The sequence below is a fragment of the Dunckerocampus dactyliophorus genome, chromosome 21, assembly GCF_027744805.1.
Source record: "Dunckerocampus dactyliophorus isolate RoL2022-P2 chromosome 21, RoL_Ddac_1.1, whole genome shotgun sequence".
NCBI classification, from domain to species: Eukaryota; Metazoa; Chordata; class Actinopteri; order Syngnathiformes; family Syngnathidae; genus Dunckerocampus; species Dunckerocampus dactyliophorus.
This window is the reverse complement of record NC_072839.1, coordinates 15,655,571-15,679,400: the sequence shown is the minus strand read 5'-3', so window position 1 is coordinate 15,679,400 and position 23,830 is coordinate 15,655,571. Positions and strand designations below refer to the sequence as shown.

Below are 23,830 nucleotides of genomic sequence, written 5' to 3'. Positions count from 1 at the left end.
GGTGAGGAAACGACAAGACATGTTGATGTTTGATACTTGCGTGATAAGAAATCATTTGTTACCTGCTGAGTTTTTTGGTCTTCTCGTCGTTCCCTGTCAGATGCTTGAGCTCCTCTGATGGAAGCACCATGCCGCTGTCGCTCTGCTCCTCCTGAAGCCAACAAGTCAGTACTTGTGAGTCAATTTGTGGTTTTAGCTGCTGTGTCTAATTGTGTTTTCTTGCCTCAGATCCATGACCACCGTCGCCCCCAAAAGGAACCTCAAAGGTGTGCAGTGTGGCCACGGCCCGCATGTAACTACACAAGGTCAAGTACAAACATGTTTTCATTTTTTCATTGACTATTTGAACATAGTCAATGAAAATAGTCCACGCATCAATCCATTTTCATCTGCTTATCTGGCCTGCGTCACGGGGGGAAGTCGCCTCCGTAGGGAAAATAAATAAAAACAAATGGTGACTAATTAAAAAAGTAACACATTTGTAGCCGCCCGCCCCCGCATGTTTAATTTGTGATTTTTTTAGATTCATATTATTTACTTACTTTAAAAATCACTTAATATATAACAACAATAATGATAAATGCTGCAAATGCCATTCAAAAAATGATAATTTTAAGAAACTCTAGAACACGGGTCCCCAAGTACCGGGCCGCAGCCCAGTACCGGTACAGACTTCCACGATTGTTTTGTGTGCTACATTTTTCCAATGAAAGATATTGTTGGAATGAATACATAAACAGTCAGTTATTCTTACCTGAAGTTAGTGACAGCAAGGGGTTTTTCTGAGGAGTTTTCAGGTTTCACAAGTGATCCCAGAGGAATGTCGTCCTTCCCCTCCTACAAAAGTGATATATTTTATCATATCATCTCTTCTACTTTTCAAAGACTAGCTTTGGGGTGGTCCACGCGGCTGACCTGCTGCCCCATGGACTGTAGCAGGTCCCCCAGGGTCTCCACCAGCTGGGAGAAGGAGGGTCGCTCGCTAGGCTCGGCCTCCCAGCACGCCAGCATGGTACTGTAACTAGACACACACACACACACACACACACACACACACACGTCAGCTTGTCACACACAACAGCAACTATCAACACACTTCACTTCATCTCACATGTCAGCCGTGCTGTACTCCGGCGCTCTCATCCTGGTTCCTGCCTTCAGTCTGTGGCAGAACTCCTCGTCGATGTGGAGACCGGGGTACGGGGACGCTCCTAGTGGACACGTGTGGTATTACACCCGCAAAGCTTCCAGGACTCCTGAGAGCGAGAGCTCTTACCCAAAGAGAAGATCTCCCAGAGGAGAACACCAAAGGACCAGACGTCACTTTGAGTGGTGAACACTTTGTCAAAAATGGACTCTGGAGACATCCACTTAAGAGGAAGGCGGGCCTGTCAGCCAATCACAGCACATTATTTATGTTAACAACAACAACGCTCTGGACAGTGTGTGTGCTCACGTCTCCCTTGCGGACGTAGTCGGGGTCTTTGTAGATGTCTCTGGCCAGTCCAAAGTCGCAGATCTTCACCACTTGGTTGTCTGCCAGGAGGACGTTGCGGGCTGCCAGGTCTCGATGAATACACTACAGACCACAAACAACACTCAGGTGTGTGCGCTCTAACGTCGCTTCACTTAGCCAGTCTCTCCTGTAGGTGCTGGCTGCCTGGTTTACACAAACAAATAACCTCCAGGGTGTCCAAATAGGACAAAAAATGTTGGCATCCACAGCTGCGGCTGTAGGTGAAACTTTATTTTGTTCCGTTTGTTTCTCATAATACGACTAAAAAAACATTTTTTTAACTGATTATTTTTCCTCCTAATATTACAAATTTCTTATAAACGTGCAACTTTTTTTCTCGTTACAATATGACTCACGTAATATTTTTACTTGATTCTCAAAATTACAGCTGTTTTTATTCAATTTTATTCAATATATTTTTTCTTACATATTTAATATAATGGAAATATGTCTGCAAAAAATAAGTCCGCCCTCAATCAGACGGCCAAATGGTCTGGCAAGCGGATTGGACAGTCACAGGTGAGCTCCAGCATTGTGCAGGACCCTCTGCACCCCTTCAGGGACAGAGACTGGTGGTCCCAAAATGCAGAAGCAAGAGATAACGGGGACACTTAAGAGCATGTCCCATCGTCAATAAGGGCAATGAAGTCACACCTTTGAAGTGTTTTGAACTGTCAGTGTTGTGTGTCGCTGATATGCCTCGCTTGCGCTGCACACTCCTTTACCAACGAGTATGAAGAAAGAAACCTGACCGACTTCATGACTAATATAAAATGACTCTTTTATCATAAATATTATACCACCTTTTCTCTTAATATTTGGCCTTCATTCTTGTAAAATGACTGCACAGTTTTCTGTTTTTTACTTAAATGATATTTTTCAAATGTGACACGGGCCAATAGAAAAAAAAAAAAATCTTGGGCTGTACTTTGGACACCCCCGGTTCGAGTCGTGCGCATTCCTTGCTGATTCCAATCAACTTAATGCTGGCTCAGCAGTTTGCGCCGTCCTGCTGTTCCAACATTGGTTGTGTTGCTGCTGTCTTGTACATTTTGATATATTGTTTTAAAGGCGTACATAGCCTGAAGCCACTTTTAAAAAGCGTAATCTTCCAAATGAATTCTGCTCCTTCATTAATGAGCATGTGTCACCTTGTCCATTTTCTATCACAACTATCAGACCTTTCGAAAGGCCAGGAAGTCCATCCCTCTTGCCACCTGGAAGCTGAAGGAGATGAGGTCCTCCAGGAACAAAGCTGTGTTGGAAGGCAATATGTCGTCAAAAGCAAAAAAAATAGATATTTCTCCTGTAATTATTGTATAAAATACTGCTGCAATCATTTGTTCTTGTTACAAAGAATGAATGTGACTGCCACGTGTGCTGGCTTACTGTCATCCAAGTCTGAGCCTGTCTGCATATCACAACTTTTTTCTCTGCCCTTTCTTTGTCCCCCCTGAGAAAAAAAGCATAGATAGATAATGACATAGAAACCTGTTCTAGTAAAGAATGCATGAATCGACCATAGATAAACTAACGCCTGGAATGCAGAACTTCAGGAGGATGTTGGAGAGGAAGCATCACACGACGCATCACTACAAGGTTTAGACTAGGACAGTATAAACGGCTGGTGAGGGTATATATTACTCCGCTTGTGCGCAGATACCACATGTTCTAAATGTTGGACTGAGAGCGTGAGAAGCGAGCGCCTTACTTCACTGTATGTGGAAATGTAAATTGCAATGTTCCGGAAAGATGTCTTGGAATGCTGACAACGAAAGTACCTCCGAGTGCTTGACTGCATATCGTTGGAATACACCCAAAGGACTTGGGTGACATGTCAAATAAAAAACAGGTATTGGACTCTGGATTCTTGCAGGCTAGAAGAGCTATTGCACCCTGTTGGATGAATACTGACGCTCCTACACTGGGGTTGGGGTTGTGGAAGAAAGAACTTGTTAGGACTTGAGCCATGAACATATCATTTCAAGGGTAAAGAAGTATTTCTATAATCTCTGGGAACCAACATGAACTTGTCACAAAGAGGCGTACTTCCTAGTTTGTTTAGAGAAATGGTCATTTTTACACCGCACCTTTTGGTGACATTTTTTTAGGGAAGTAAACTTGAGGGCCTGTGGGCAAGATAAGGTCTTTAAACCTCAAAACGAGATTGCAGAAGTGACTTGTGCTTTTTTTCTTTCTAAATAATTTGGAAATGTTTATATGTTGTTAAAGTTGTGAAAACCATGCGTGTGAATGTTCCTGATAGCAGCTTTTTTTTCCGGTGCAGACGCTCATTTGCTCACCCTGTTGTGCACAAACACCTCTCGCTTGCTCTTCAGGAAGCTCGAGAGGTTTCCATAGCGACAGAACTCAACGATGACCATGAGTGGGCCTACAACACACACACACACACACAGCCACATTCGTTAGCTGTGTTGTCCATATCCAGTACATAGACAGTATCCAAGCCTGTCCATGGAAGTAGCGTCCATATAGCTTAGGCAGTGTTGACAGACCTCCAGGCTCGGTGCAGGCTCCCAGCAGGTTGACAACATTGAGATGGTGTCCGATGTAGTTGAGAATTTTCAGCTCTGTCATCAGGGCGTTGTGCTCGCTGACTGTGGCGCCCTCTGGTGGACAAAGGCAGTCCTGAAGGCTGAACTACTTGGAAAGACTACTTCCAAGCCAGGTTGTTGTACCTTTGAGCATCTTCACTGCCACTGTCCTGCAGTCAAAGGCGTTGTCTATCCCAAAGGCAGACGCCTGCACCACCTTCCCGAAGGCGCCACGGCCCAGATTCTTGCCTGAGTGGGACAGGAGGAACACAAGACAACACGGTCTTTATCAGTCCTTCCTCACTCATCCAAGATGGGAGAGGACGCATGGCGTGGATTTCAATGAAGGCTGAGAAAGCTGATTAGTGTCAGTAAACAGCGTGCACACACCCACTGTGAAGTTATAATAAAGTTAATTAGCGAGACAAAGACAATACATGGCTGATTAATGGAAGGACAGCCCTCCCAGTGGTGACGTGATAAGACCTATGAGAAAGTTGCAGTATCTCTCATGTGATCTTAATACATCCTCTCAATACATCCTCTGGAATCCTTCAGGAAACAAAGCTTATTTTTACCTAATTTGAGGCACTCTCGAGGGAACTCCCATTGGTTGGGGTCATAGTGGAGTCTGTCCCCCATGCCCTCCTCCAGTGGACCGCCTCCTGCGTCCACGATGATGGACAGGTACCCTGCTTTGCTGTGGGAGTCGTTGGGCTTCACAGAGCGAACACACAGAGTCATTCTTCATAGGAGTCAACATGTTGCCATCATCATCATCATCATCATCATCATCATCATCATCATCATCACACCTGTCTGAGTTTTCGGATCAGCAGGGTCAGGAGAAGCCAGAGGAAAGTCGCCACCACACAGGTGCAGGCTAGTGTGGGTATTTCCATGGAGGATGCCTCCGATGCATCTGCACACCATGATGACGTGGCTTATTTGTGACATCATCATCATCACCATCATCACCATTACAACATCAGGAATGTTCTATTGCAGGGGGAATAGAATAAACCAATGCACCATGGAGCGAGGGGTGGTGTACATCGTGTTCACCCAGTGATCCGTTCCCGTCTGGATGTATTTATCTACCCATCCTGAGGTGCCACCACTGGCAAGCTATATCTATTGTAATCATCACCACCATTATGACAGGATGTGTGCTTGCCAGCTGGCTAGCTCAGCTGGTAGCACCAGTGGGTCATGATGCGGGGAAAGGTGGCTTGAAACCTGGCTAGGCCAATCGTCCAACATAGCTGTAGGTCATCTTGTCTAAACAAATCTCTACCACAGATATATCTATTGTAATTATCACCACCATTAAAACAGGGTGTGTGCTTGCCAGCTGGCTAGCTCAGCTTGTAGCATCAGTGGGTCATGATGCAGGGAACGGTGGTTCAAAATCCGGTCAGGCCATTGGGCAAATGTAGTTGTTGGTCATTTTGTCTAAGCAAATCTCTACCACAGATATATCTATTGTAATTATCACCACCATTACGACAGGATGTGTGCTTGCCAGCTGGCTAGCTCAGCTGGTAGCACCAGTGGGTCATGATGCAGGGGATGGTGGTTTGAAACCCAGTCAGGCCAAAGGTTCAATGTAGTTGTTTTTTTTTTGTCTAAACAAATCTCAACCAAAGCTATATCTATTGTAATCATCACCACCATTACAACAGGGTATTTGCTTGCCAGTTGGCTAGCTCAGCTGGTAGCACCAGTGTGTCATGGTGCAGGGCATGGCGGTTCAAAACCTGGTCAGGCCAATGGGCACATGTAGTTGTTAATCATTTTGTCTAAGCAAATCTCTACCAACGCTATACCTATTGTAATCATCACCACCATTACGACAAGATGTGTGCTTGCCAGCTGGTTAGCTCGGCTGGTAGCACCAGTGGGTCATGATGCAGGGGATGGTGGTTCAAAACCTGGTTAGGCCAAAGGTTCAACGTAGTTGTTGGACATTTTGTCTAAACAAATCTCTACCAAAGCTATACGTATTGTAATCATCACCACCATTACAACAGGGTATTTGCTTGTCAGTTGGCTAGCTCAGCTGGTTGCACCAGTTGGTCATGGTGCAGGGGATGGCGGTTCGAAACCCGGTCAGGGCAATAACTAATGTTCAGTGTAGTAGTTGGTCTTTTTGCCTAGAAAAATAGACTTGGCCAGCATCATATTCATCACCTTCAAAAAAATAACAGTAATCCTCACCAGCTGGCTAACTCAGCTGGTAGCACCAGTGGGTCATGGTGCAGGGGATGGCGGTTCGAAACCCGGTCAGTGCAATGATTAACATCGAATGTAGTTGTTGGTCATTTTGTCTAGAAAACTACAATTGGACAGCATCGTAATCATCACCTTCGAAAAAATATCAGAAACACTCACCAGCTGGCTAACTCAGCTGGTAGCACCAGTGGGTCATGGTGCAGGGGACGGCGGTTCGAAACCTGGTCAGGGTTGCTCTCTACATGGTATGGAGTTGCTTGGTGGTCGATATGACACAATGTATTATTTTTATGAAAAATAATAGTGTTTTAAAAAAGTAAAAGCCAGCCAGCTATCTCCTCCTCCCCCGCGCGATCTCTCCCTACCCACCTCCTCCCATGCCCACTCCCCTGCCCGCCACCCTCTCCCTCCCCCACCACCCCGCCCTCTCTCCCTCAGCCACGCCTACTTTTTTTTCTGGAGGTTCTTCCATCTTCTCTTCGTGTTGATACTTACCATAGGTCACCATAAATCACGTTGGGGGAGTGTCCCGATCTTCATCCATCGATGGCAACGCCCTACCACTTGAGCGCCCCGACCGGGATTTGAACCCCAGTCCCCTGCACCATGACCATCGGTGCTACCAACGGAGCTAGCCAGCCGGCGAGAACACATGATATTGTTTCTGTGGTGATGATTACCATCTGCATTTTTCTAGACAAAATGACCAACAATTTCAGTGGTTGTTAGTCATTGCCCTGACCAGGTTTTGAACCCCCATGCACTGCACCATGACCCACTGTTGCTACCAGCTGAGCTAGCCAGCTGGCAAAGACTAGACATGTTGTAATGGTGGTGGTGATGATGATAATGATCACGATAGATGCTGGACCTGGAGAAACAGCAATGAAGCCATTTGTTTGTCTTTTGCTAGACAATCATCCCACGGCATCATGGGCCCTGACAGGGGTTTTGAACCCCGGGGGCCTTGCACCATGGATCAGTAGTGCTCCCAGCAGAGCTAGCGAGCATTCACAATATTGCATTGGTGATGATAATGTCGATAGATGAAGGAATGAAGAAAGAGCAACGAAATATCAAAGAAGCCATTTGTTTGTCTTTTTCTAGAAGAAGAAGCATCGTTGGTTTCAAACCACTATTCTCTTGCATCAAGAGCCAGTGGTGCTTCCACCGCAGCTATCCCACTTGTACAGTTTTTCGCTTACCCGATCCCCCGACTTACTATTGACCCAAATGTAGGCGGAGCTCTGTGCAGCTCCTCTCTGATTGGTGGCCTGGCAGGTGTACAGACCCTGGTCCTCCACTGTGATGCGCTCAATGTGGAGGGAACCTTCCTCTGCTGACATCACAATCCCTGCAGACAACATCCTCAATTGAAAAAAATGCTCTCTTTTGAATGATTCTGAGTGGATGTTTTGACCTGATCCTGCCAGCAGGGCGCGTTGGTTCTTGTACCATGTGACGGTCGGACGCGGGACGCCCTCGCTGGGACAGTGGAGGGTCACTGAGCTGCTGATGTTGACGGTGCAATCTGTTAAATTGTTACGCAACACTGGAGGCTCCAAGACTGACAGGATAAAACACAAACGTCATTAAATAAATGCTGGATCAGTACAGTTCTTCTTGTCATGTGCAGTACCACTGATTTCGGTACCCATTCGATACTGAGGAAAATTCACCTCATGTGTCTGGTAGATTTTGACAAGTAGTGTATTTCATATCATAGCATAAAGAATACAAGACATGAAATAAATATAAGAATTAAATAAGTTATTAATTTAAATAAGTATAATTAATTAAAGTTATTTAGTTATTTATTTTAAACCCTGAAGTAAATTGAGGTGGGGGGTGATTTACAATAAAGCCAGGCTAATACACAACAAGAGAAAAATGGGGGACAAATCATATAAAATAGGTGAAAATGGTATTTTAAACAATAAAAAAGAAAAGAAATAAAATCATACAAGCATTAAGCACTATTTAAAGAATGATAACTATTCACAATACACACATGGCTCAGTTTACAATCGCCATCATTTCAACAAACATGACCTCAAACGACTCAAGTGTGGAAAGTATCGATATTTTGATTTCAGAATCGATTTCAGAGCATCAAGAGGTATTCGACATTTCAGTATCGATCCGCACATCACTAATTATAGTACTATACACAATTACAGTATACACAACGCTCGTCAAAGATCCTCTATATGACAGGACCAATTGCTCTGTTATTGGACCTACTGCAAAGAAGACATGCGAGTCAAAGATCTTCTATTCTGGCCTGGCTAACTTCCACTTTGATGTGTGAACTTTAGGTTGCAGCATTTCTTCCATGCCGTTGATTTATGGTGTTTTTGGTCATTGTGGTGTTTTTCTTTTGGTTTTTGTTTTCTGTTGTTCACGTATGTTGTTTGTTTATGTATGTTGTTTGTGTGTGTTCGGACGTTAACGTGTGGTTGCCCTGTCAGCCACCGTACCAACCTGAGATTTTTGAGCTTCCAATGTGCAATAACGCATTTTTACGTCCGCTAGGGGGCAGTGCAGGCAAGTTGTGGACGCAAAGAAATCCTGTCTGTCACTTTTAACTGCAATGTACCGCTATAACAAAAACTAAAAATAAATCTGTTGATTTTCCTACCAGTCCCTTAAATCATGTGTTTATGCACAACTTTGAAATCAAGTCATATTTACACAAAATGTATTTTTGAGTGTCTATAGATGGTGATTATGATTATGATTATAAATGTTGTATTTGTGTGCGGTTGGTCACCCAGTGTGTGGTGGTTCTCTAGCGGGGGTCCCAGCGGAGGAAGCGGACCCTGATAGTAATGCGAGCATGAAGCAAAGTCACTTAAGCAAGGCGACTGATTGTTGTTCCTCCTGGACAACAATTGATGATTGTGTGAGCGGGGGCCGGGAGCCTGACAGTGTGTGATTGGCTGATTGTTGCAGCGGCCCATGTAGGGCCTGTAAATGTGGCATTGTGGGAAGTGCCATTGTGTGCTCTTCCTCCTCACTGCAGCTCATTCCCACGTGAAAGAGGTGTTGAGCAAAGGCAGGGTGGGGCCTCAGGAAGTTGGGGGGACCCGATTCCCAAACAGCCACATCTCCGTGAGAGTGTTTGTTTGTTTGTGTGCGTGCGCCACAGACGTGCACTAAGACGTCAGGATGTCCACAAATAAGACTCCTGTGCATGGACTCCATTCCCGTCCTTCAAGGTGCTACCAATTATTGCACGCCGAGCTAAATCCTGGACCAAAAATGAGTAGAGTACCCTCAATGTACAATCGTTATTTCAAAAAAACTTCTCTTAATTAAAAAAAGAGATGCTAGTTCCAGGAATGTAACAAAAGGATGTCCCTTTTGGAAGAACTGAATGCTTCCTGTGCCTGAACACATTCAACTACTCAAACAGCCAAGAGGGCGTGGCTTGTACCAAGCATTTTATTCATTGGCCTACGGGGCAGTTAGGATTCGTTCCTGTGAAGTCTGCCTAGCAACAAGTGGCAGGTTACTCTGTTGGTGTACTACTTATGAATGTCTCTATGTACAGTGCGTACATAGGAATGTATGCATGTATTTGTATGTATTACTTGTGAAAATAGACAATGTATCGATGTGCTGCACATACGTACATACGTATGTATGAGGCTCTTCATGTTTTTGTGGTAAACATCTTGTAATATTATTTTAAAAAATTATTGTAAAACATTCTTTGCATGTTTCTGTTCAATGCCGCCCTATACTTTGTAAATACTTGAAGATAAAGCATTTAGCAAGTACTTATGATTATGCTGAGGACGAGGAGAAAGAGGAAGTGACTCACCTGAGACCTTCACCTGTGTAACCAGGTGTGTCTCTAGTCCTGTGACAAGGTTGTGGGCTGAGCAGCCATATGCCCCGGAGTCCTCGGCGCTCAGGTTGCTTAGCAACAGCAGCAGCGAGAGGGAGAAGTCCCCCGTGGTGAGGTGAGTGTGCAGGGAGGCACCCCTGCTGGAGCCGTGGGTGTGGTCCAGCCTCCGCCATGACAGGGCGGTGTACAGGTGCTTGTTGGCTCGACAGGTGAGGTGGAGGTCTCCGCCCTCAGTGGGTTCTTCACCCAGGCTCACGCCAAAGCCTCCTGGGACGTCTGAGGGCCATGAAGAGATGAAGTTAGAAGCTCTCCTTCATCTTGGAGCACCTTTGAAGACCAGTGAATGGCTATTGTGGTGACAAAAGGTAGCCGTGGAAATGCTTTCTATTTACTTTAGCCATTTGAAACTTCCCGTGGAAACGGCTCGAGAGTTTCCTGATGGCAGATAGTGTTTATCTTTCCCAAACACCCCAAGGCCTCCCGAAATAAAGCCGACCTGCCAGTCCAAGGAAGTGCGCTGCGCAGGGGGGAGGAAGTGGAATGATAAGAGTCCTGGGTTCCTGTTTCATTTGTGCTCACACCCACACACACACACACACACACACACCAGGCAGGCCTGCCCATGTAATTCCTGGTAATTCATGTGACCTATCACACACACAACACAACGCAACACAACACATGCCAGCTACCTGCTTCTGCTGAGTAGGTCAACCCCAGCCTTTTATAGCACATTCTAATGAATATACTGTACTTACATGTATCTTACGTAAGTTAGCCTAGATGCAGGAAAAAATGCCATTGGTTGTTTAATATGTGCTATGTATGGTTGATCGTGTCACCTGTGACGTAGAAGCCAACGTCTAGTTGGTCCACACCTGCAGCGTTGGAGGCAACACAGCGAAAGACCCCCGACACAAGAGCCTGGCCCACCGTCAGAACCCCAACACTCTGATAGAGGACACCGTTTAGCGTCATTCCGCTACACCAAGCACTACATCACGTCATTGTGTGTACATGTGCACCTTCTTCTTTCCCTGAAGCACTTCCTGTCTGAGCGTCACGCTCAGGATGTGGTTGTGCGTGGCGGGAACGCTCTCCGCCGTCACATGAGTCCACAAGGAGGAGGATGTTGGACCCGCACACCTTGGATGGAGAAGAGGAGACTCAGCTGTGTTGACATAAGACAGCTGTGTGTGTGTGGGTGTTCACATTGTTCAGCGTGAGCCGTCTTATGCTGTTCAATTAGAAGCATGACATTGTTGTAATGTACACATCGATAATTGTCTTATTGTTCACACATGAAGGATGTACGGCCACTTCCTGACATTCTCTACTATACACCACAGCTGCCATACAGTATGCACGTATCTACAAATCCATGTGTGTATATAGTGTATGTACCTATGTACAGTATTTATTGATGTATGTATAAACATATTACATACTGTACATATGTGCATATATACAGGTATGTACTAGTGTGACCCGCCCTGCTTCGAACTGCCCACGCCGGGACTCGGACACAGCACCTTCGTCATGGGAGACGAGAGCGCTAACTACACAGCCAAAAGCCCGGGCTATCGACCGCGTGTTCAGCGCAGCTCTCAAGACAGAGGGAGTGAGGTTTACCAGTGAGGTTTACCAGCCTCACAGGCTGGCATCCGTTACACTAGGGCTGTCACAAATTGCGCCTTAAGGGCAGCAACTAATTTATTTCATTACTTACGTTGCCATTTTTAGCTTAATTGAGGCATGGGCATCATGTCAAGCCACACCTCTCAGTTATGACGATGGACGGAGGCACAATAGCGTCCCTACACGGAGTCTGACGCTCTTTTATAACTTGATTCTGACCTGAACACATCAACATCAGTTTAAATCCAACACCATATACTGTACTTACAGTATCTCCAACTCACAAACACGTCTCTACTGTAGTGTCTTCCGCATCGGAACGACACTTCCTCATTGTCACGAGACTACCGCAAAGTACGTTCAGGGACACTACGAAAATCACAACAATGTCTTTATTATGAATGTGCCTGTGGTCTAAATAAACAGAACAACAAAGAAAAACAGTCAGTGGATATTTGTATCAGTGACTAACAACTCTTACTTTGGATGCAATTTGATGCATTTAAGTATGCATTTAAGCATGCCCCTACACTCAAAACATGTGATTTCAACTTACATGACGTAGTGTCTTTGAACGCAACCAATCATGGCTCATAATAACACGGTTAAAGTGATTCAGATGTTCTGCCACTATGATAGACTAGTGTTAGGCAAACACATTTTCAGACACGTGCATTTAGAAGAAGACACTTAGGATGAGTTACATTTTCAGTTCATTTGGAGCTGTTAATACATACAAATATATAATTGTCCTGCCGTTTATCTTTAAACACTGTAAAAACGGGCATATTTCACGTGGTTGCAAATGGTGATGAAGCATGATTAAATAATTAGTAAACTGATTAATTCGATTGAACATTTAAATCATTTGACAATCCTAATATGTATCTAATTATCCACCATCCATCCAACATTTATCCGTCTAAATCCGTTTTCCCAGAGGTCTTCTTCCTTTTGTGTAGTTTCAGTGAGGACCCACCATGTGAATGACACTACGACACACACGCGCGCGCGCGCACACACACACTCAGCACCTGTCATCTCCCAAGCTTCCCAGCAAGACGCTGTGTTCCACAGACTAGACAGACGAGTTGACATGAAGGTGGTTTAGTAGCAAAAACAGAAAAAGAAAAGCAGAAGACGTTGACATCATACAACACATCCACTCAGTGTGTGTGTGCGTGAGCTCGGTTTTGTGTGAGTGGGGCGGGTAGTGGGGGTCACCGCCTGCTTTTTCTTCCTGTCCAGCTCAGTCTAAACACCTTGTACCTCCAGCTGTACCTCACGTCCCTCACGGTTCCTGCTTGTCTCCACCCCAAAATAACCACAGTGAGAAAAAACAAGCGTGCACAAATATAAGCAAAGTGTTTAATACACAAAAAAACACAAATATGATTCATACAAGTTGGCAAATATTGTCATATGTACGTTAGTTGTAAAAAATTATTAAATATTAGATTCATATATTACTCGTAGGACATCTTTATACAAGGGATGGATCACATTGGGAGACACCCGTAGAACACACACGCACGCACGCGCGCGCACACACAGATCTGCATTTAAACTAAATGAAGGAGTACTAGGGCTAAAAATATGAGTATAAAGTCATCAAACTGTAAGATAAAAGTTAAAGTTGAGTCATAACAGTTTTTTCTCATGTAATTATGAGATATGCTTTTTTCTCACTTATTTCAAATGAAAATATGACTATGTTAATCATTTTGTCTGTCAACTATTTCATTAAATATATATTACATTTATTGACAACTTGTATCTTGCAAAATGATGACTTTTCTTGTCACATGAAAATCTTTTATTTCATATTTTGGAATCGTTTTTCCCCTTGATAGTTGTGATATTGTGATTATTTTCTGGTCTATATTTTCACCCTGATACTCCTTGTTAGAAATGGCTTGTATTTTGTCACAGGCGAAGACAAAGACACCAGGGCAGTGCTAAGGACATGACTGAGCGGGCATTAAGAGGACACGTCAGTCTCAGGTGTGCTCAGACGTCCTACATGGTAGGCGTCAGTCTTTGAATAGAGAACTATGAAAGCGTCCCAACCAACGTGGGTGTCCTATCTTTCCTCTTTTTTGGCCTTCTTGCTGGTGGAAGAAAAAAAAACAAACAAACATCTGAACATAAACTCACAGCTTGTGTGGATGTCGGGGTTTAGCCTGGTCAGGGCTCGGGACATGCACCCATGATAGTACCACTCTAGGACACACAAAAAAAGCAAAGCAGCTCCAAAAATGTGGCTGGTGGAGGATGGATGGATGGAGGGAGCGACGAGAATAAAAGCGTGGGTGAACGATGGGAACAAGAGAAGGAGCAAAATAAATAAATAGTCATCAAGCAGGTGTCCTGAAACCTTAGATATCTTTTATCATCATTTTGCTTGAGTGCCGGTCTTCACTGCTCAGCAGTGTTGCAAGTCCTCTCAGCTCATCAAGCGTGTTCATGTCACCCGCGGCGGGAGGCGGCATGGGCGGGGGTCCTTGTTCCAGCGAGGATGCCGGGTTGAGGTGGAGGGCAGAGCTGACGACCAAAAGGGGCTGCAGAGGTATGTGTGTAGGGGCGGTGGGGGGCAGCAGAGTTGTGGCGGGGCGCTCCAGAATAGATCAAGCTCTTTCGGAAGCGGCCTGTGCCACGTTTGAAGACGAGGGGACAATCACGCTGCTGGGAAGCGTCTCGCGTCGGAGAGGAAGCCAAACAACAAGAGGAAAAGCGCTCTGATTTTTGCACAGGAAGCCCAGTGCGCCTCCTGCCCGGGCCAGATAAGAGCGCTGAGATTCCCAGAACCGGACCCGGCAGTGGACCCGGGACCCCGGGCGTGAGGCTTCCTCAGCCTGGCCCAGCCTGGCCCACTGTGCCTGGGCCTCCTCCGGCTCGGCGTCAAGCTTGTGGTGCAGCCGGGCTGCAAAGAACAAGGGCCCAGTGAGGATCCAGCCACAGCAAAAACACTCAGCACAAGTCAAGCACAAGTCAGCCAACCAGAACAGAGCTTTGCACTGGACCAGCAGAAAGGATGAAAACGTGATGATAACCATAGAACAGGAAATGGCACTTATTGTGATGGAGGAGAGTGCAACACTGTCATTTTTGCATCAGAGTTAAAGATTCTCATACAATTATTTTTCTTGTAATATTCAAATGTGTCTCAAAATTCTTTTTGCAATAAAACAATGTTTACATTTTAATTTTTTTGCACAAGTACAACCTTTTTCTCACAAAATGACCTCTGTACATTCTCTGTAGTCATCTTGTAAATACCATCATAATGGACGGACAAGAGAACACTGTGATGATAACCATAGAGTAGGAAACGCCACATATGACAAAGTGGAACATGCACCTCTTTTCTGGCTGTTCAGTACTTCTTAAAAATAATTATTTCATTCTTGCAACATTATCATTTTTTGTAATATTTATCTTAATTCTTGAAATTTTAAAATAGATTTTTTAAATTTCATTGTTGCAGTGGTACAATTTTTAAAATATATTTTTTAAATTCAGCCGCACGGTGTCCGAGTGGTTAGCATGTTGGCCATGCAGTCAGGTGTTCTGGAAGATCTGGGTTCCAAGCTCATGTTCTCCCCATGTGTGGGTTTTCTCCGGGTACTCTGGTTTCCTCCCACATTCCAAAAACATTGATTGATTTTTTAATTCATTTTTGCAATCCAGCCATCCATTTTCTATGCCGCTTCTCCTCATTAGGGTCGCAGGGGTAGGCTGGAGCCTATCCCAGCTGACCTCGGGCGACAGGCGGGGTACACCCTGGACTGGTCGCCAGCCAATGGCAGGGCTCATATAGACAACCAATCACATTCATACCTATGGACAATTTAGAGTCGCCGATCGCAGTCGCTTTTTGGAATGTGGGAAAAAACTGGAGAAAATCCACGCACGGGGAGAACATGCAAACTCCACACTGAAAATGCCCAAAGGAGATTCAAACCCAGGTCTTCCCGATCTCCTGACTGTGTGGCCAACATGCTAACCACTAGACCACCGTGCGGCCCTCATTTTTGCAATCGTAAAAAAAATTAAATATATTTTTAATTCATTCTTCATTGCAAAGCAAAGTTTAATCCACACAAAAAAAAACAAATATGATTCATAAAAGTTGGCAAATATAGTCATATGTACATTAGTTGTAATTCATTGCAGTAGAATAATTAAAACAATATTTTTTACTTCATTTTTTCAATTGTACAATTTCTTAAATTATGTATCTTCATTCTTGCAATAGTACATTTAAAAAATAAATATTCTTTAGTTAATTCTTGCAATAGTATCATTAAAATCGATATTTTATTTCCTTCTTGTAATAGTACAATTGTCTTTATGATTTTTGAACATCATTCTTGCAATTTTTACTTTATTCTTGCAAGAGTACAAACCTTTTCTGACCACTATACATTCTCGATAGAGTTATAATAAATGATTAATATTCCAAGTGTGGGCTAACTCATGATGTGTTACTAGAGCTTTACGTATTGTCTAATCTAACTAAATACTAAATAATAACATATTTATAGTCTTTTGATCAGATTTGTGTATACTGTATAGAGAAGCTGTGCCCATGCATGGTATTAATAAAGTGTGAGGAAAAAAAACAGGTATGGATTTTCTTTGCAGGTAAAGCACACCACACTTTTCCGCTCGCGTTCTTACGAGGTGTTCACGTGCATCACAGACAAACACTAAATCATTATGCAGAGGCGACGGCGCCGCGCAAGAACGGCAGGGGTCAAAGACCGACGAGTATGATGTCGGCGCGTCTCCGAGGCGGAACGCGGCGTGGGCGTCTCAGGTAACACTTAACCTCTCTGACGCGGTCGCCAGCAACACAATACGTCTTTGACCTCCAACAAATCCTCCATCAATGTTCTTGCCAAGTGCCTGCTTCAGCTTATGTGCGTGTGTGTGCGCATACGTGTGTGCTGGACTGGGCTGGGCCATTTCTCATGAGAACTTTATATATAGTGTGTGTGTGTGTGTGTGTGTGTGAGATATATGAAACGGCATCAGAGGATGTGGTGTGCAATCACAATAATAAACAGGCGTCCTGCACAGGAAATTCATTAAATCATCGCGTTTGATTTGGAAAGCAACAAATCGTGACTGCGAGCACGGAACTGCCGTCTCTTGAAGTGTGTGTTGTTTGTCTCTGCTTTCAAGTGTGTGTCTATGAATGCACCACACACACACACACACACACACACACACACACACACACACACACACACACACATTAAGGAAACACAGCTATACATTTGCATGCATTAAACAAACTTATGAAAAAAAGTCACATGGACAGAAAGACAAGAGGAAGAAACACACGCGTGCAACCGTGCACACGCGCGCGCACACACACACATTTTAACACATTAGCACACATGAAAGGCCCTCAAAGGCATCTGTTCTGGTTATAAGAAGGAAGCCACACGCTGGAATAGACAAAACATGTCTCCTTTGCAAAATCACACAATGCACACACATGCACACGCGAGCACACAGCACCACAATGAAGAGTTGTTTTTACTGTCACATGACAGCACTAACTACAGAGCTCGCCCATATGCAGCTCTTACAAACAACTGCTGTGTTGATACTGTATATACTATTGGATATAGTGTAGCGATAGCTCCAAGTGTCACAGAGAAGTGAGTAAACCGCTCACATTCCATCAGGCGCTACTAATGGTTGTGCGTTGTTCCGTCTATATTCTGCTATCCAAGCTGCACAACACAGACTCCTCTATAGCTGATCTGCATTTACAATGTAAAAATGCTTGCTGAATGTGAAAGCTTGTACTCACTTTAGTCAGATGGTGTAGTATTTTTGCACAGTAGTTGATAATTACAGTGGGACCAACAACCTAAAAGTCGTACAATTTAAAAACCAAAGGGGGCAAATTCACCTGAAAACAAGTGTGGGGTTTTATTTTTTGCTTTTTCAATTTTTTGTGATGTCACCACAGAAGGGAAAGTTTAATGGCAAAAAGGAAAAATGTGATGGTAGCCATAGAACAGGAAACAGCACTTATTGCGTCAGAAGGAATCCTGGCTGCTAAGTACAACATGGCTAAAGCGACAACAAGTCATCACAGGTTTTTCGTAACATTACTTTCTGGAGTAAAATGTATTTTTCTTGTAATATTACAACTTTTGGTGGTAAAATTTCAGCTTTATTTTTCCTAATAGGATCATTTTTTCAGGGTAAAGCTTTAAAACATTTTGGAAATAGTATTTTTTTCGAATAAAGTTATTCGAAAGTCATAATTGGCTTCTTCCTACTCCTTTTGGAGAAATGGAAGTGTGGATTGTACTATGTGATGTATTCCAATGTTCCATAGTTTTTTGGTAACGTTATAACTTGTTCCTTGTAAAATGTTGAGTTTTTAAAAAAATGTCGGCTTTATTTATGCAACAGAATGTTTTGTATTGTATTGTATTGTATGTACTTTATTTATCCCACAGCGGGGAAATTTACTTGTTACAGCAGCAAGCAAGCAAGACAAGTAAAGAGAACAGTAAAGTCAAGTAAAGTAAAGCATCGTGTCTACAACATGGTTCAGGTGGTGCAGGTGTTGTAGAGCTAAGAAAGTTAAGATTTATTTTTGAACAAATAAAAATATATTCTCGCAACCTTGTTCTCGCAATTTTTTTGGTAAAATTTAGATTTTACCAATATTACTTGGTAATATTACTAAAATGCTGACTTTATTTGTGCAATAGTTTGACACATTTAACACTATAGTTCACTATAGAGTTACAGTTGAGTATGCATTTCACTTGTATGATAAAAAATCTGTTTTGTGATGGTGGTGGTCTGTTGTGACGCCAGAAAAGATGATTTCTGTCACATTCTTTGGTAATCATGATCATTTTTATGACAATCGATATTAATGATGGTTTCAGAGCTGGACTTTGGAGGGTTCAGTTAGGGTCCGACTGTAACTAAAGTGATATTCTTCCCATCTGTGTTGCATTTGAAATGTACTTACAGGCCTTTGGGGGGGCAGGGGTGCCAGAACCACTGGATGTGAGGAGGGGGGACACCGTGGGACGTACAGTGTAGAGACTGTCTGCTCCCCCGGGGCACAGAACCCGGGTCCTGCGACGAGACGGCTTTCTCACCTATCTGAGGACTCACTGTGGACGCCCAAGGCCAGAGATACACAACGCAAACACAAGGAAAGAAAAGCAAAGACAACAAGTCAGAGTCATTTGTAGTTCTGAATGACAGCCAACAGGGGGCAGCGGAGTCATGTTGTCTTACCGTTAACCACGAGTGTCAGCGTGAGGTTGTGGTAGAGTCCGTGTTCCTGGATGCGCACAAGGACGGTATATTTGCCAGCGTCCTCCTCTGCCACGTCCCTGATGACCAGAGAGCTTCCGTCTATGTGGTACCTGGAGCATTGCTCTGCTGCCACCATGCCATCCTTCAACCTGCAACAGTCGCAATCCAACTTACACGCAATCTTTTAGCGCTTTCCCAAGGCGTGATTCAGCGTCGTCTCACCAGATGACCTCAGGGGCCGGGAAGGCTCGCAGTTTGGGCGAAATCCGGTACGATTTCTGTCCCGCTTGAGCCTCCATTACGGGTCCTCGTCTGGCCTTCAAGCGGATGAATGGACGATCTGAGGACACACGTGAACACTACAAGGTAAGGCTATTCTTCTGGGGAACACGCTTTACACAAACCAAGTCATCAAGTCACAGATTTAAACACAAGCTTGATGTTTACGCTGGTCAAAGATCCTCTATACAGTACAACAGGAACTCTCTGCTGTTTTTAGGACTCTGCTGCAAACGCATCAGTCAAAGATCCTGTATACCAGGAGCATTCTGCTGTTTGTCAGGGCCTACCGCAAGAACACGAACCAAAGATCCTCTACAGTAGTCAAAGATCCACTACATGACAAGAGTGCTCTTAGTTTTAGGATTCTGTGCCAAATGCAAGTCAAAGATCCTCTATGACAGAAGCACTCTACAGTTTTTAAGAATATCCTGCAAAAACGCGAGTCAAAGATCCTTTATGACAGGAGTGCAGTTGTTTTTAAGAACATGCAATCAAAATGCTCGTCAAACATCCTCTGAATGACATCTGCTGCAAAAACTGAATTCTTGTGCACTCGGATGTCATGCATGGGCGGCATTTGGCCGGCGGGCCGCCAGTTGAGGAGCCGTGTTAAAAGGTCAGCCATAAACGACACCACGTCACTCAAACGCTCACCGTAGACGGTCACGGTGACTTTCTGCTGTTTGGCGTTGTCGCCGCTGCTGACGCGGCAGGTGTAGAGGCCGCGGTCGGAGCGCTGGAGTTTGGGGATGGTGAGGATGCTGTAGAACAGCATGTGGGTTCTGTGCTTCAGGAGGCGCTTGGAGGTGGAGCCACTGTTGCTGCTCTGTAGACACAGGAAGTGGCAGACGTGTATACAAACAAAGGAGCACAAAGGAGCTGTGCTGCAATAAAGTCTTTGCCATGCTCATTATCACCACCGAGAGACCACGATTGGAATGGTATGATGTAAGGAGGACATGTTGTGAGGCCCCCACCTTTCCAGGGTAGTCCCAGGTGATGTTGACCCTGGTGTTGAGTTCTCCAGTGGCGGTGCAGTTCAGAACCAACCTCTCGCCCTTCAAGGCCTGCACAGGATCACTGCTGTTCAGATACACTTCCATGATTTCACTCACTGGGACGAGACGCAGGAGGCACCGTTTCAAGATAGAGCTGGACTCAGGGAGAAAGGACTTGGTAAATAAAGGTAGCAGACCTGGTCTGTGGACAAAGTAAATGCGGGACTTGTGCGTGACGCCGTCCATGACGCTCTGACAGAAGAAGAGGCCGATGTAGTAGAAGGTGGGACTGCGGATGGTGAAGCCTGTCTTGCTGCTCCACATGATGTTCCTCTGGTCTGGACTCAGGCTTTGGTTGGGGAACTGGGGGTGGGGGGGGGACACATCCTTGAGACAGCTGCCATGAAGACACTTTGAAGTCACTTGAAGACCAAGGAGCACGACAGGAGCAAGACAATTAGATGCAAAACCTGCCAACCTTACAGACGACGCCATATGGTCCCGACAGACAGGAAGTTAGTCAAACATGTGATTCACATCGCCTGTTGGTCTACGGGATGGAATGTGGAGACCTCAGCTTTGGATTTGAAAACACATATTTGGAATTGTATTAATTTCATCAATCGATCATTTTATGTAGTCTTTTACCAACTTCAGATTTTTTTTTTTTTTTTTTTTACAATTTTTTGACTTTGCTGCCCCCTGTTGGTCTGGAAAGTATCACGGAAACAATCTCCAGTTTGGATTTTAAAAATATCTTATTTATATTCATTTCATAATAAATAGAAAAACAGCAATAGAAAAATAAACTCCATATTTTGACTTGCTGCAAATATTGTTTTTTTAAATGACTGCTGCCCCCTGTTGGACTGGAGGGTGGCTTTGAAGATAAGTTGTTTAATAGTATGTCATATATTGATTTATATTACATTGATATTTTTCCATTCCATTTCCATAATCTTTGTTTTGGTATTTGTGATTTAAATATTAATTTAACAATATTTTTACATCAAAAACTATTTTGTCGTCTTTTTTTGTTTTTGTATTTTAATTGATTTTATTTTCCAGGTGTAACTTGACTCATATGTATGATGCCTCTTTCCCTCGCTTTGTCTTTTCTGGAAATGACTTTCTTCAGGCTTCTGATTGGTGGAATAGGTCATCTCTTGCTTTGAGCAGACATAGATTTATGAAACGCCATTGATGTGTATCTATATGTAGATATTTTGGTGATCACATTTTGTGTTTAGATGCTGATGTGTGAATGCAGGCGGGGTTACTTTTCCAGTCTTCTTGGCTGCTTCAGTTCTTGTGTAAGCTTGTTGTGAGGAAATGTTGTCACAGTGAAAGTCTTCCACCCTCTCTCAAGGGACCAGGTAGACCTCCACCTCCTGCCCCTCCCAGAGTGAGAGGACTCTTCCAGTCTCCTCTTTTGTTTCCTCTTCGTCCTCTGAAAGCCATTGAAGTCTCCTCTGAGGTGCCCCGTGTGCCCCTCTTACCTAACCCAGCCTGCCAAGATGGAGGAGGCGGAGCTAAGGCGTCCAAGGCGGACACCAGGATGTGTCAAACGCGCCTCCAGTCCAACTCCTGGCATCCTGTCACTACAGGATGTGGACATTTTTGGGTCGGGCCCTCCTGGTCACTTTCACAGCGTGGCCTCGTGGGTATTGTTGTCCGAGTGTTCTGAAGCCTTCCAGGAAAAAAACACTCCAGAGGACAGCCAGTGGATTCCAAGTGGAGGAAGATGAAGGAAGGAGGAAGGCTATTTTTAGAACATTTCACACGTCATTTTTAGTCGTAAGGTTTCGTACAATTCCTTTTCCGCACGTTGCCATCGTGTGCCTTTTCCAGATGTAACTTTCTTCTGTTGTCAAATTGCTTTTAATCCGAATTGGATGAAAAACTAGTAGGAACAAAGTATGAGCAAGATAAAGTCCTAAAATGTACAGAAAGACTTTTTTCCCTTACTGTGTCTTTTCCGGATGCGTCTTTCTTCCAGTATCTGATTCCGCATGCTGAAGCATACGGGGGGCCACATTGATTTGATGTATTTTATAATGTTGTAAAAAATAACGATATATATTTAAAGACAAAGCTTTATTTTATTATTAGTATCAACATTTCAGCTTCTTTTGTTTACATTTTGCCTTTTTACTCTATTTGTAGTTTTATTTCTACAATGTGCCGCGGGCCAATAAAAAACAAACGGTGGGCCGTGAATGGCCCGCAGGCCACTTTGGACCTCATGGGCTTACAGTTAGGGGTTTTGCAGATTTGCCACTGGTGTTCATACACTGGTTAAAAATGACAAGAATATAAAAAAGCTGAATGGAATGCATCCCTCGTTAATGTCTGCATGTGTCCTACTATTTATTATGTCAAATTTCTATGTCAAAATAAATCTGGCTTTATCCCAAAAACACACCAATAGAGAAGTCTTCTGATGTTACTGGGTTTTTTTGTTCTTGAAGATGCCTAATGCGAATGTACAAATCCTGGAGCGGAAATGAAAGCGAGCACAGAGTTGCATAAGAAAATGAAGCAACAAGCTATTTTGAAGCTTGACATTCACTTGCTCGTGCAAAACGTAGCAACGATCATAAACGTTTGTGTTTTTCTGCTTATTTGACAGCTTCTCCCCCGCACGCAAGCCAGTGTATGAACCAGGAGCTAATGGCCGCCGCGAGACAATGGCGTGCACTTCGGGGCCAACGGTGGCTGCTCGGGCTTCCTCCTTGCACACAAGCCAGCTGTTTAAAGCATCAGAGGGAGGGGAAAGTTGGCAGCCAGGAGCCGCACTACGAGGCTGAGGGAAGTGATGATGGCTGGGGGCCAATGGGGCACTGTACCGACCCAAACAGGGATGAAAAGAAAGCAAAAAGGTGCCAGGAGATAGGAAAAGGCTTGTTAGTAAAAGCCACCTCTGGCCGTCACTTTCAACATTTTCTCTAATCCAAGGAGAAGGTTTGCCAGGATGAGCAGCAAATGTCATTGGACACTGTGGGAAAATGTAGTAAACATACTTCAAAAGTATCATCTACGCAAATATGGATCATTAGTGGACTCCAAGGTAGCGTTCACATGGATGTGTTTTCAGCATCTTCCTCCGCGCTTTACTGACCTTGACCAGGCTGCTGGTGATGTTGGGATGGGTGACCCTGCAGGGGATGACCAGCGGCTGCTTCTCCTTCATGTACAACACGTAAGGACTCATCTCTGGATGCTCCACAAATGGCTGCCGGCTGTCTGAAACCCAAACACTGGCGCTCAGGGACCAATCATGCGTACGGGGGGTCACAACTTTGAATGATTGGGCGGGGGGGCACCTTTGATACATTTTATGTATTAAAGATGCGAATAGGTCAATACGTATATGCTAAAATATCTGAGCAAAACATACACATCTTAGCCGGCAGAGAAAACTAGTGTCATATCT

The 23,830-nt window shown here is 44.2% G+C and overlaps 1 protein-coding gene and 1 long non-coding RNA gene across 11 annotated transcripts in view; one reads left to right on the top strand and one right to left on the bottom strand.

The window, feature by feature from the left end:
- Positions 1 to 23,830, bottom strand: part of flt1 (fms related receptor tyrosine kinase 1) — a 29,112-nt gene that overhangs the window by 870 nt on the left and 4,412 nt on the right. For 4 of the 10 annotated variants that reach the window (XM_054765101.1, XM_054765102.1, XM_054765104.1 and 1 more), the window contains 26 exons: positions 23,516 to 23,640; positions 20,592 to 20,757; positions 20,374 to 20,510; positions 20,051 to 20,222; positions 19,337 to 19,454; positions 19,094 to 19,263; positions 18,819 to 18,966; positions 11,188 to 11,308; positions 11,005 to 11,113; positions 10,136 to 10,438; positions 7,727 to 7,873; positions 7,529 to 7,660; positions 4,887 to 4,993; positions 4,650 to 4,788; positions 4,216 to 4,320; positions 4,033 to 4,146; positions 3,820 to 3,908; positions 2,906 to 2,969; positions 2,698 to 2,771; positions 1,457 to 1,579; positions 1,277 to 1,388; positions 1,112 to 1,211; positions 916 to 1,021; positions 755 to 837; positions 224 to 296; positions 63 to 151 (listed from right to left, as the gene is read on the bottom strand). In XM_054765101.1, the coding sequence (XP_054621076.1) occupies positions 63 to 151; positions 224 to 296; positions 755 to 837; positions 916 to 1,021; positions 1,112 to 1,211; positions 1,277 to 1,388; positions 1,457 to 1,579; positions 2,698 to 2,771; positions 2,906 to 2,969; positions 3,820 to 3,908; positions 4,033 to 4,146; positions 4,216 to 4,320; positions 4,650 to 4,788; positions 4,887 to 4,993; positions 7,529 to 7,660; positions 7,727 to 7,873; positions 10,136 to 10,438; positions 11,005 to 11,113; positions 11,188 to 11,308; positions 18,819 to 18,966; positions 19,094 to 19,263; positions 19,337 to 19,454; positions 20,051 to 20,222; positions 20,374 to 20,510; positions 20,592 to 20,757; positions 23,516 to 23,640 (3,226 nt within the window). Of the gene's footprint in view, positions 1 to 62; positions 152 to 223; positions 297 to 754; positions 838 to 915; positions 1,022 to 1,111; positions 1,212 to 1,276; positions 1,389 to 1,456; positions 1,580 to 2,697; positions 2,772 to 2,905; positions 2,970 to 3,819; positions 3,909 to 4,032; positions 4,147 to 4,215; positions 4,321 to 4,649; positions 4,789 to 4,886; positions 5,071 to 7,528; positions 7,661 to 7,726; positions 7,874 to 10,135; positions 10,439 to 10,554; positions 10,680 to 11,004; positions 11,114 to 11,187; positions 11,309 to 13,154; positions 14,724 to 18,818; positions 18,967 to 19,093; positions 19,264 to 19,336; positions 19,455 to 20,050; positions 20,223 to 20,373; positions 20,511 to 20,591; positions 20,758 to 23,515; positions 23,641 to 23,830 lie in introns of those variants that run through there. The other 6 variants (XM_054765105.1, XM_054765107.1, XM_054765103.1 and 3 more) reach the window with 5 other exon arrangements.
- Positions 15 to 3,906, top strand: LOC129173860 (uncharacterized). The gene is made up of 5 exons (XR_008567315.1): positions 15 to 164; positions 229 to 266; positions 886 to 1,012; positions 1,119 to 1,603; positions 2,696 to 3,906. It is a non-coding gene; the product is annotated as an uncharacterized LOC129173860 (long non-coding RNA).